This window comes from Accipiter gentilis, chromosome W, assembly GCF_929443795.1.
Source record: "Accipiter gentilis chromosome W, bAccGen1.1, whole genome shotgun sequence".
Classification (NCBI taxonomy): Eukaryota; Metazoa; Chordata; class Aves; order Accipitriformes; family Accipitridae; genus Astur; species Astur gentilis.
This window is the reverse complement of record NC_064918.1, coordinates 26,678,532-26,691,927: the sequence shown is the minus strand read 5'-3', so window position 1 is coordinate 26,691,927 and position 13,396 is coordinate 26,678,532. Positions and strand designations below refer to the sequence as shown.

Genomic DNA, 13,396 nt, shown 5'->3' with positions numbered 1-13,396 from the left:
AAAGGAAGATAAGAAGAGCCTCACAAACAACTCCTGGATGCCGAAGAACCAGATAAGCAACTGCAAGATGCCTCATGAAGAAGCTTGAGCAGCCAATAAAGGATAAGATAGCGCCGCGTGAAACGGCATATTGTACCAATCAGAGCATTGTATAAGGTGCGTGCATAAGCGCATAGGGTATATAACTGTGCTGAAAGTTGTAGTAAATGGGCTTCACTTGATCACATTGGTCTGTGTGTGATGTCCCCTGTGGATCCTCCGCCCAAACAGGGACCCTCAGATCGACTCTTTACCGTCTCTGATGAGAATCCCTAGTGCAGCTGAACCAGCGAGGGAGCGGAGAAGCCGGCCGAAACGATCCCTGCTGCCCCGGCAGGATGGCTTGAATCTCAGCTAAGCTGGGAAGATGAGGAGGCGTGCGCAAATGAATAGAAGGTTGAATCTCGCCCTGATCAGGTGAGCGGTCAGAGAAGGAGATGGGGTTGGACAAAGAGCAAGAAGTGGTCCTGAAACTCCTTCAACATATTCTCCCTAAGAGAGGACTGAAATGCGATAACTCTGTGATAAAGGGGTTGCTTTTATGGGCTTGGGAGAGAGAACTTATTCCGAGTAATTAGTGTGGGTACAGCTTTCAACCTTAGTACCTGGGAAACTATCGGAACCTCCCTATGGGATGAAATTAGTGACGGGTCTAAACAAGTTAATGGTCTTGCAGCTTTATCGAAATTGATTAAGACAACTCTGCAAGAAATGAAAGCAGATTGTAAAGCAGCTGCGGCTGCTTTTGCTTACGATCAGAAGAACCAGAAGTGAGGGGGAGATATGCATCCTCCCGAAAGGGTGAGCCGAGAAGGCAAGAGAATGAAGATTTTGGCTGTATGCCAGCCCCGCTCCCCCCCCCCCCCCTTACCCCCCCTCCCCCCGCCCCATACCCCCCCTCACCTCCACCCTCTTGCAGCGGCGTGTCAGCTGGCCATGGAGCGGTCGCAGCCAGCCACGGCTGCCGCTGGCCACCGGCAGCACCGTCTGCGCCCCCGCCACTGCCCTTTAATCCATCCCGCCTCTCGAAGCCATAGCCATCCGCGCCCGCGATAGACGCGGAGCCGCCTGTGATAGCTGCTGCAGACGAGAGGGAGAGGCATTGGAGGGGAGTAATAAAAAATGCCCTTGTGGAAGGGACTATGATCCAAGCATTCCCAGTTGTTATACAAAATAATGGACAAAAAGATGGGAGGCGTTTGACTGGAAAGTCCTTGAGACTTTAAGGACTGCTGTGAGTCAGTACGGAATCCGCTTATTGATAAAGCCAGTAGAAACCGTTGGCCAAGTGTTTTAATTGCGGTAAACTTGGACACATCAAGAGCCAATGTAGAGTTTCTACTAACAAAAAGTGCTGCAACAATTGTAAGAAAGATAGCCGTACCGCCCAAGAATGCAGGAAGAAGGGAAACTTTACACCGAGCGTGAAGGCCCCTCGCGCGACAACACAAATGCAAGGGGTTTGGGCTGCCAGCCCTCAGGCAGCCTCGCAACTACCAGATCCGCCGCTGCAGGAAGCTCCGGAGTGGATGTGGAAACCGCAGTAGACATTACGTTGGTGGATGCAGGAGTCCACTTGGTGGATAGCAACATAAAGGGACCATTGGGGTTCGAGCTTAGTGCATTTTTAATGGGGCGACCTTCAACAACTCTAAAAGGAATTTTGGTAGTCCCAGGGCTTATTGATGCAGATTATTGTGGGACTGTGAAAATTATGATTCATGTTTTAATCCCTCCTGTTTCTATTCCTAAATGTACATAGCACAATAGCACAATTAGTTCCATTCAGGTCATGTGTTCCAAACCCAGGTGAAGTACAACGTGGAGATGGTAGATTCGGCTCCACAGGGGAACCGCAGGTATATTTTGCCATGTACATAACAAAAGGTAAACCAGAAAAGGTAGTGCAATTGGAAGGGCCTGACGGAGTTATCGTCAAGAAACTGATGACAATCAATACAGGAGCTGATGTTACGATTATTTCACGATATATGTTTGGCCTCCATCATGGCCATCGATCAATCCAAATTTTGGTATTGCAGGGATAGGGGGCACACAAACCACCTTATTAAGTCAGCTACCCATTACATTTGTGTTCCCTGACGGTGAGCACGTTACGGCACGTCCGTATGTCATGACTACCCCAACTGAATTGTTTGGCGTCATAGGCCGTGATTTACTGAGCCAAATGAAAGCAACGTTAGTGACCCATCCTTTTTAGGAGCGGTCACTGAGGGGCAGCCAATCCTAAAAATTAGCTGGAAAACAGATGAGCCTGTTTGGATTGATCAGTAGCTGCTAAATTCTGAAAGGCTGCTAAAAATACAAGGGTTAGTTGAGGACCAATTGAGAGTGGGACATGTTGTTCCTTCTACTAGTCCATGGAATACATCAATATTTACCATTCCCAAGAAAAGTGGGAAATGGAGACTGTTACATGATCTCAGAGCTGTGAATGCGGTGATGCACAGTATGGGAGCCCTGCAGCCAGGTTTGCCGTCTCCAGTTATGCTTCCAGAAGAATGGGATTTGTTAATTATAGATCTAAAGGATTGTTTTTTCACCATTCCCTTGCACCCAGATGACGCTGAACGGTTTGCCTTTTCGGTACCATCGATTAACAAGGCAGAGCCCTATAAGAGATACCATTGGATCGTGTTACCGCAAGGAATGCGCAATTCCCCCACGATGTGTCAGGTGTATGTGGCCTGGGCATTAGAGCCTGTAAGAAAGCACTTTCCTCAGTCAATTATTTATCATTATATGGATGACATTTTGATAGCGGGAAGGAACTTGCCACAGGAAAAAATTTTAACTCAATTGCAGGACACCTTAAGCCATCGCGGATTAATAATCACTCCTGAAAAGGTGCAAAAGGCAGCACCTTGGAAGTATTTGGGGTGGCACATAGATGCTAGCAATGTTAAACCTCAGAAGCTTCAAATAACATCAGAAATTTCAATGGTGCATGGTGTCCAGAAGCCTGTGGGAGATATCCAGTGGGTGCATAATCTTTGAGGTATCACTAATGACGATATGGCCCCTTTGGTAGAACTCCTGGGTACAAGCGCACGCGCAGACGAGAAATGGGAAATGACAGGAGAACAGAAAAGAGCCTTCAAATATATATCAAAGAAAATTGCATCTAGCTTTGCATCCAGACACAATGAGGATTTACCAATCATGTTGATGATCATTAATACAGGGGACTCTCAGAGACAACACCCTTATGCAGTAATTTGTCAGTGGGACACAAAGCGCTCAGATTCCTTGAGAATTTTGGAATGGGTCTTCCTGGCCATGCGACCGGACAAATCTATTGTGACCCAATTGGAATTATTTGCACAACTGATCATTAGGGGAAGAACGAGGATTGTAGAGATTGAAGGGACGGAACCAGAAATGTTGCTAATACCTCTGGTAAAATGGTATTTGGAATGGGGAATTTGGCATTCTGTAGCGTTACAAGTGGCATTAGCAGGGTTTGGAAGTACGATCAGTAATCAAGATACAAAGCATAAGTTGTGGTCACTATTGAAACAGCAAACCTTTGAGCAAAAACGATGGAGGTCGGAAACACCTGTACACGGGGTAACAGTGTTTACTGATGCTGGGAAAAAGACAGGTACGGCCACCTGTACGTGCAAAGATGCTAACGATCAGTGGTGTGAGCATGTTGAAAAGGGAGAGCCTGGGAATTCTTTACAGATGTTAGAAATAAAAGCGGTGATTTGAGCACTGCAGCATTGGTCTAAGGAGCTGCTGAATATCGTATCCGATTCTCTTTATGTAGTCGGGGTGGTACAAAGGATGGAAAGAGCACTGGTAAAGGAGGTCACAAACAAAAGATTGGGCATGTTTTTCTCATTACTACGCTGCTTGAACTCTCGGAGTGTAGGGTATTTTATAACCCATATAAGAAGTCATCAAAAACTACCAGGTTTGTCAGAGGGAAATGACAGCTGACCAATTGGTTGCAGCGGCATGGGAGCCTCCTCCAGGGAATTGTTTTCAACAAGCACGGCAATCACATGCGTTCTTGCACCAACCCGCTAGGATGTTAGCAAAGCAATTTGACTTACCACTCACTGATGCCCAAGGCATCGTTAAAGCATGCCCCGATTGTCAAAAGGAGGGGCTGGGCCTGGGCTGTGGGGTTAACCCACGAGGTCTCTTGCCATTGCAGTTGTGGCAAATGGATGTCACCCATGTCATGTGGTTTGGTGCAAAGCGTTATGTGCATGTGTGTATTGATACCTATCCTGCTGCCATGTGGGCCACGGCACGAACTGGAGAAAAGGCCTTACATGTTGAACGCCATCTTCACGCTTCTTTTGCAGTGCTGGGTGTGCCTAAAGAAATTAAGACGGACAACGGCCCGGCTTATGGTTCTACATGATTTGCTCGATTTTGTAATTTGTGGGGAATTCACCATGGTACGGGTATTCCACATCTTCCCACAGGACAGGCTATTGTCGAACGGGCCAACCAGACCCTAAAGAGCATGCTGCAAAGACAAAAGGGGGGAACCCAGGGCTCACTCCCAGAGGAGCGATTGGCCAAAGCCTTATTTGTGCTAAATTATCTTAGATTGACAGGTGATCACAAAGACCCACCGATGGTAGTGCATCATGCTCTTTTACAGGTGGAAAGGACGCAACAAAGTACATGAATCATGGTAATGTATAAGGACCCAGAGTCCAGGCAATGGTGCGGACCCGCAGAAGTAAAGCTTACTGGGAGAGGGTATATGTGTTTGCTTACAGATCGAGGCATTCGTTGGATCCCGGCTAAGTGGGTCAAGCCATGGCTTCGCACTGATGCTGGGTCCGGAATCATCCCAACGGCAACTGGCACGGTACTGGCGGGTGCTGGAGCCACTGATCTGACAGATTCCGACTACTAGAGTATTACACTTTAGAGGACTAGGGGACATTGAATCCTTAAGAGAGGTTTTTGGTTAAGGCATTATAAGGAAGTATATGATTTATCGCTTGTAGAAGACTTAGGACAGCATGCTTTATTGTATATAGAACTTGCATTAGGTAAAAAGTGTGTTAACCATAATTTGATTAAACATAGTGTGATTATGGGAAGACAGTGTGGGGTAGACGTAAAAGTTAACTAAAGCCAAAATTAGGGGTAAGGTCCTGATTTTAGTTAAGAATCTAGAAACAGGGCAATGGGAAGGTCCATTTCCATTAATAACCTGGGAGCGAGATTATGATTGTGTTTCCACAGATACAGGCTAAGTGGGTCAAGCCATGGCTTCGCACTGATGCTGGACCCGGAATTGTCCCAATGGCGACTGGCACGGCACCGGCGGGTGCTGAAGCCACTGATCCGACACATTCTAACTAATAGAGTATTACTAGCGGACACTGAGTCCTTCAGAGAGGTTTTTAGAACAGCGTGCCTTATTGTATATAGAACTTGCTTTAGGTAAAAAGTGTGTTAAGCATAATTTGATTAAACATAGTGTGATTACGGGAAGACAGTGTGGGGTAAATGTAAAAGTTAGTTAAAGCCAAAATTAGGGGTAAGGTCTATTTCCATTAATAACCTGGGAACGAGGTTGATTGTGTTTTCCAAAGATACAGGCCCACGACGGACTCCCGCTTGATCTGTATGACTAATATCATCTGGAACATCCTAGATGGTGCGGCAATATGAATACCACCTCAGCCAAAAACTAACATATAGGTCACCTTGGCTAACATAACAGGTCAAGATTCTCTGTGCATTGCAACCGCATCACAAAGCCCATGAACCAATAGACAAGATGGCTATGACTCGTGCAGCACGCCTGGCCAGCGAGCGCATGCGTCATAGATTGCAACCGAGGAGGACTTTTGGCACCCGCTGGCCACGTGTGCTGAAATCTGTTCCTCTGCAAATGTATAAATACGGGGATTTTCCGAAGAGCATCGGGCTGGTGTACGGCAAGGCCATTGTTGCCTCCGTGGGGACGCCCACGGAAAGCTGGCACCTACCGATTGCTGGGCTGAGTTCGTGGAGCAAGATGGCACAAGAATGTACGGATGGTTCATCTTCCTTACAGTCCTCATGGTTCAGGTCATTAGGGATAACGGGTTGGCTTAAAGAGTTATGTCTCATGGGCATTGTTGTTGTTATTGTGATTTTAGCTATTGTAATAATTTTACCTTGTTCAGCTTATTGAGAAAAATGGCATCCGAAGTTATTAATTAAGCCTGGATTGCTCAAAAACAAAAAGGGGGAATTGTTGAGGATTTCTTGGCTGGGCGAGGGCATGTGAGCAATCCAGCCTTTAGCTGGGAACGAAGCATAAGCATACAAAGTGCTGAAGCAGACAAGGACGCTGTGTCCTTGTACGCTGGGAAAAGGAAGATAAGAAGAGCCTCACAAACAACTCCTGGATGCCGAAGAACCAGATAAGCAACCACAAGATGCCTCGTGAAGAAGCTTGCACAGCCAATAAAGGATAAGACAGTGCTGCATGAAACGAGATATTGTACCAATCAGTGCATTGTATAAGGTGCGTGCATAAGCACATAGGGTATATAACTGTGCTGAAAGTTGTAGTAAATGGGCTTCACTTGATCACATTGGTCTGTGTGTGATGTCCCCTGTGGATCCTCCGCCGCAACAAATTACTGGCCAATTATGCTCATAGCATCCTGGCTTCACAGTCTCAGGAGGGGAAATAAAGCCCAGGGAAAAGTTTCTAAAGGTGCCAGGCTGAGGAATGTACACATGCACCTTGCACCATGGCCACTGTAATGCTTACTTCCCAGCCCCATGCCATCAATATGACAGTGACTTTTCTGCATGTGCCACGCAATGGGGAAGCTAAAGATACAGACTTCAGCATTTTCTCCTGTCCTGGTTTCAGCTGGGATAGAGTTAATTGTCTTCCTAATAGCTGGTACAGTGCTATGTTTTGGATTCAGTATGAGAAGAATGTTGATAACACACTGATGTTTTCAGTTGTTGCTAAGTAGTGTTTAGACTAAGTCAAGGACTTTTCAGCTTCTCCTCCCCAACCAGCAAGAAGGCTGGAGAGACACAAGAAGTTGGGAGGGGACACAGCCATGGCAGCTGACCCAAAGTGGCCAAAGGGGTATTCCATACCATGTGATGTCACATCTAGTATATAAACTGGGGAGAGTGGGGCTGGTGGGGATGGCTGCTCAGGAACTAACTGGGCATTGGTCGGCAGGTGGTGAGCAATTGCATTGTGCATCACTTGTTTTGTATATTCCAATCCTTTTATTAGTATTGTAATTTTATTATTGTTATTATTCTCATTATTAGTTTCTTCCTTTCTGTTCTATTAAACTGTTCTTATCTCAACCCATGAGTTTTACCTTTTTTTTCCGATTTTCTCTCCCATCCCATTGGGTGTGGGGGGTAGTGAGTGAGAGGCTGCGTGGTGCTTAGTTACTGGCTGGGGTTAAACCATGACAGCTCCCTGTGATGGGCCTGTGAAATACAGGGAGTTCTGGGTAAAAGGGGTGGAAGGAAAGTTAAGGGTGGGATTGAGCACCAGGGAAAGAAATCTGTGCACACAAGGGGTGTATGATAGCAAGGCTGGCGGAGCTGCAGGAGGTGAAAAAGCACATGCCTGCCAAAAGGTGATGTGGTAGGTTGACCTTGGCTGGCCACCAGCTGCCCACCAAGCCGCTCTATCACTCTTCCTCCATCAACAGGATAGGGGGACAAAATGTGATGAAAAGATTGTGGGTCAAGATAGGGACAGGGAGATTACTTACCAATTACTGTCATGGGCAAAACAGACTCAGCTTGGGGAAATTAATTTAATTTCTTGCCAGTTAATTGTATTAGTAGGATAATGAGAAATAAAACAAAACTAAAACCACTTTCCCCCACCCCTCCCTTCTTCTCTAGACTCAACTTCACTCCCAACTCTTCTACATCCTCCTGCCGAGTAGTGCAGGGGGATGGGGAATGGGGGTTGCGAACAGTTCATAACACTTCATCTCTACCATTCCTTTTTTCTCACGCTCTTCCCCTGCTCCAGCGTGGGGTCCCACCCATGGATACAGTCCTTCACAACCTTCTCTAACGTGGGTCCTTCTCACAGGCTGCAGTTCTTCACTAACTGCTCCAGCATGGGTCCTTTCTACAGGGTGCAGTCCTTCAGGAATGGACTGCTCCAGCGTGGGTCTCCCCAGTGCCACAGGTCCTGCCAGAAAACTTGCTCCTGCATGGGCTTCTCCATGAGCTGCAGCTTCCTTCAGGGTATATCTACCTGCTCCGGTGTGTGGTCCTCCATGGGCTGCAGGGGGACAACCTGCATTGTCACCATGGTCTTCACCATGGGCTGCAGGGGAATCTCTGCTCCAGTGCCTGGAGCACCTCCTCCCCCTCCTTCTTCACTGACCTTGATGTCTGCAGGGTTGTTTCTCTCACATATTCTCACTCTTCTCTCCCAGCTGCTGTTGCACAGCATTTTTTACCCTTTCTTAAATGTGTTATCACAGAGGCACTCCCAACATTGCTTATTGTCTCAGCTTTGGCCAGCAGTGTATTCGTCTTGGAGCCATCTGAAACTGGCTCCGTCCAACATGAGGGGCAGCTTCTAGTGTCTTCTCACAGGAGCCACCTCTGTGCCCCCCTCCAAACCTTGCCACGAGACCCAGGTACCTTTGGTTTTTGTAAATAATTGGTTCCTGTCCCCGCCACCGTGCCTTGCTCTTTCCGACTGCTCAACTCTTCTCCCCAAACAGTAGCAAGCACTTGCATGTAATGGATAAAGAGCCAGCCCTGCAGCAGGCGCACAGCCCTGTGCAATAGCCTGGCTGCCCAATCGAACTATCGCAACAGTGCCCTCTTCTCCCACCCCCACCCCACTCCTCGCCCCGCCCGCAAAGCATTTGGCTGAAAGGGAGAGAAATGCATCACTGCAAAGGCAGCCCTGTTGCTGGAGAGGCCTTTGCAATTACAGACATTCCCTGCAGCTCCCTGCTAACTCACTGCATGTGGGGGTTGCGGGGGGAAGGTGTGGGGAGGCGCCTGTAGGTGCTTCTGAATTGGAGCGATGGGAGAAGATAGGGGTAGCTGGAGCATAAAGGACATGCTTGAGACCTAATCAATGAAGCATAACAAAGGGGACAATGACAATTGCAGGTTCAGTGCGTCTGGCCTTCTTAGGTCTTTCCAACACAATTGATTGCTGCATATTTATTGTAGGCAAAGACTCCTTGGCTTTGTGCAGATCTCCCAGGAACCAGGGCCACCCTGGTAAGACAAAGGCTCATTTAATCGAAAGTGCATGGATGGCAAGGAGCCAGGGCTGGAAAAGTCTACTAAACCCTTTAAGCATTCCCTGTTGAGTTTATAGCCGTGTGTGCGCACACACATAGACAGAATCACAGAATGGTTGAGGTTGGAAGGGACCTCTGGAGGTCTTCTGGTCCAACCCCCCCTGCTCAAGCAGGGCCACCAAGAGCCAGTTGCCCAGGACTATGTCCAGATGGCTTTTGCATTATCTCCAAGGAGGGAGACTCCACAGCCTCTCTGGGCAACCTGTCCCAGTGCTCAGTCACCCTCACAGTAATAAAGTGTTTCCTGATGTCCAGGCGGAACCTCCTGTGTTTCACTTTGTGCCCATTGCCTCTTGTCCTGTCACTGGACGCCACTGAAAGGAGCCTGGCTCTGTCTTCTTTGCACCCTCCCCTTCTGATATTTGTATACATTGATGAGATCCCCCTGAGCTTTCTCTTCTCTTGGCTGAACAGCCCCAGTGTTGCTGAAATCCGGAATAAAACTCCTTAACAGCAATGTGAAGTTAAGAAGCAGGCACTTCGTTTATTGCAGCGCTGGATGCACGGGGGATAGTTCCACCTAGCGTGCATACTACAGCTTTAGCACTAACAGGTTATATAGAATAACTAATTGCATATTCATCAGATTAGTATACATATACATAAAATGATTGCAACTGATTATCCTAGTACTGCCTACATCCGATCACGCGCAATGAAGGATCCATTTGAGTTGAAGGGCTGCTTTTGCGACCACTGACCCATTTGAAGTTCTTGTTGGCTGTCCTTGAAGTCTTTGTTCTTGTCCTTGTTCTTTGATCTTGAAGCTTAGCGCAATTTCAGTCACATGTGATCAATTTCAACATTGTTCTCCTCTAGTGTACAGGAACATCTAGTCATAAGAGCAAAGAACTGCAAAACTTATGAGTAAATACTAGTTAATCACTTGACTACACTCTTGTAATTACCTCTATTAGCTACACTTTTGTCTATTGTTTCAATCATAATGTTAGTTCTTAAACATAAAATTTTGGCAGAAAATATATGAGGTTTCTATGGTTATACCCATCCTGATTCATTGTACCTAACACAATTCCAATTCCCTGTAGTTACAATTTTAACCCGTAAGTACAAAACTGATTTTTGTATTGTAACACCAGCTCTCTCAGCCTTTCCTCATATGTGAGACGCTCCAGTATATGCCAAGCAGTACAGGCAGTACTGCTAGCCAGTGGCTTTCTGTTTTCTTGTGTGCACATGTGGCAATCCATGTGGGGCTTCCCTCCCGCTGTTGCTTGTATGCTTTGGTTATAAGCTTTTTAAAGAAGGGAAAAAAAAGATAAAAATGAGCAGAGCTCTGCCTGAGCTCAGCACCAGGCTCTTGACTGCTGAGACATCTGTCACTGCTGGGGGTGGGGGCAAGTAGAATATGGGGAAAGAAAGAAGGGAGCAAGGCCTGGGAGAGGGATGTGCCCTAGCATCTCAAGTGCTGTATGATGCAGGACAGCTTTCCCCTTCCAGCATGGCCAAAGGATACCCAAGGTGGTTGGGCTGAGACCTGCTGGTGCAGCTGAATGCTGGCAATGGGAGTGGGATGGAAGGAAAAGAGGTGGAGAAAGGAAGGAGAGGGGAGAACAAAACAAGGGGAGAAAAGTTTGTGTGTCTGGTGGGGATGAGGCCCTCCCCTGGTTGGTCACTTCTGTCCTGTGCGGGAGATGGTGTTCCAGAAAGGCACTGCCTCCCTCTGCTGCCTTGGGATCCAAGTGGACAGAGTTGGTATGGAAGTGGGAAGATGCAGGGCTGGCTGTGAGCTGAGCGCTCTTCTTTCTCACCGTGTATAATTCATGCTGGGCTGGTGAGGCTGATGGCAGAGGAGAAAAGGAAGCAACTTTTTCCCTGAGAGCAGCCAGACCAGCGTTAGGAGATAAGAGGACTTGCCCCGTCCCTACATAGGGAGAGGGAAGGCGCACACACGCACAAAGGCGGATCTAATACGTGGACAGGCACCCGTGGGGAATCACCCCCCTCTTCCGGTCAGGGCCGGGATTGAGAAGTGGACCTTGCCGTCTTGTACGAGGGGGGGCCAAGACGGCAGAGGAAGTCCCCGAGACGGAAGGGCGAGGGGGTGGTGGTGGACTTAACTAATTCGGATACCCTTTTCTTTCGCTCCTCTGGCGTAGTGCTGTTATTGTTAGCAGGGCGGAGGCGGGGGAGGTATAATAGCCTTCTATGCTGCCTTTGTTTTCTCTCTTGCACTGAGCCCTAGCCCTTTGAGTCGTGAGGCACAGCTAATCATCTCCCCTGCCGAACTAGCAGGCTCAGCCCCCGCCCAGTGCCCCTGAGTCCGTACCGGGGGACAACGAGCAGTGGCAGCCCCCTTTGCCCCGCCGCTGGTACTTCGCAGGGGAGAGGAGACCGAAAGGAAGTTTGTTGCCGTGCCCACCACCCCTCGTGCGCTGTCTCGGCAGTTGGGACCCCGTCTGCTACCAACTGCTTGGGGGCGGGCGGGGGGAAGTGATGCCGATCGCCGCCAACTCGCAACCTTGCGCTGTGCAGCTTGACTCCCGCCTCTTTCCTTCCGCCTGCCTGCGGAACCACGACCGGGAATCCACAAAGTCCGGGGAGGACGGCGTTGAAGATCGATCGGATCCCCTTCGCCAGGTGGGAGAAGCGAGTAGGGGAGTTGGGTTCACCAGCAGATTGGTGGCTCCTTCCGCCGTCTCCCTCCCCCCTCCTCCTGCGCTGTCGCCCCCCGCCTTCTCCTCGTCCCCCTCCCCCATCACTGCCGCAGCTGTCGCCTCCCCCCCAGCTCCCTTCCTCCTCCTGGAGCCCCCCCGAATCCACTCCAGCTTCCTCAGCTTCGCCATGAACGGGGGCGCCGCTCATTTCCATCAGCCGCCTCCCCCCACCCTCTGCCAGCAGCCGCCTCCAACCCTACACAGGCCGAGCCTCCCGGACCAAGGAACTCAGAGCCAGGGCAGAGGCAGACACGTCTCTGCCCCGGGCACCAGAGCCCCTGTGTCAGGTAAGCCGTGCGTGTGAGGCGGGGAAGTATTTCGGGGCAGGGAAGGCTATTCCCCCACCACCCCCACCACCCCCCCGACTACTCCTTTGTTCATCTTCTCCCCCAGAGGTCCCAGAAGTTGACACCCTCCGCAACACTTCAGTGGAGTTATGCCCGCCCCGCCGGGTATGTGTCCCCACGGGAGACACGACGGGTGTCTGGACGCCAGGCGGTAAAACACCCAGGGATGGGGGAGAGACCAGAGTCATGGTATCACCTTCCATCTCCTTTGGGGTGTCTCTGCCCTCAGAGCTTGTGACCTTCTTGAGTGGTTGCCTTGCGGCCCAGAGGGTGCCGAGTCCCCGGGGGTGACACGCAGCAGCGCACATGGGGGAGACGTCGGGGCTCCCGGAAAAGGGACTGAGCCAAAACTCTGCTAGGGTTATACTAAAACAAATAAACTTGTTGGGGCTCTTGTTCAAGTTTTGTACCTCCTGGTGAACAGCTGAAACTTTGGAATGTATTGGGGGTAAAGAGAAACAGACTCACCAAGACCGGGGGTTTGTGGAGTCTTCAGGACTGTGTTGATTTCCTTCTCTGCTAATTTTCTCCTTGTATTTCTGGTGTTGGAATCGTTGAGTGGACTGGACTGCTGGAGAAAGTTTCTGAACTCTCTTTCTCCCTGTGGCTCAAAGGGGTGCATGGGTCTTGCCACAGAGCCTGAGTTGGGTGTTAGGATAGAAGCATTTAAAGTTATTCCATCCATTGAGACATTTCATATATATTATTTTTCTCTTAGCATCAGATGTGGCATTATAAATTATGCTGTTGGAGAAGAAATGCTGTAATTAAATTTGAGAGGGCACATTTGTTCTTAGTATAATCATTGTTAATATAGTATCTATGCTGTCTTTGTATTTCCTAGCCTGTTGGTATAATGTTGGGTTTTTTAATTTGAGATTACTCGTTTTTACTGTGCTTTTAAATGTCTGTACTATCATATAAAATTTTGTTGTATTCTGAATAATACCAGGGCTGTGTAACTTGGATTGTAGTTACTCTGTTTAGCTGATCCTCCAAAATA

General features: G+C 48.7%; 1 protein-coding gene across 2 annotated transcripts in view; it reads left to right on the top strand.

The window, feature by feature from the left end:
- The first annotated feature begins 11,842 nt into the window (after positions 1–11,842).
- The window catches only part of LOC126035455 (E3 ubiquitin-protein ligase RNF38-like), a 229,360-nt gene continuing 227,806 nt past the window's right edge, over positions 11,843–13,396 (top strand). The window contains exons 1-2 of one of the 2 annotated variants that reach the window (XM_049794063.1): positions 11,843–11,969; positions 12,231–12,333. Coding sequence is in view for 1 of the 2 variants with exons in the window: in XM_049794060.1 (XP_049650017.1) it covers positions 12,174–12,333 (160 nt within the window). In the remaining variant the exon portion in view is untranslated. Of the gene's footprint in view, positions 12,334–13,396 lie in introns of both variants that reach the window. The other variant, XM_049794060.1, reaches the window with a different exon arrangement.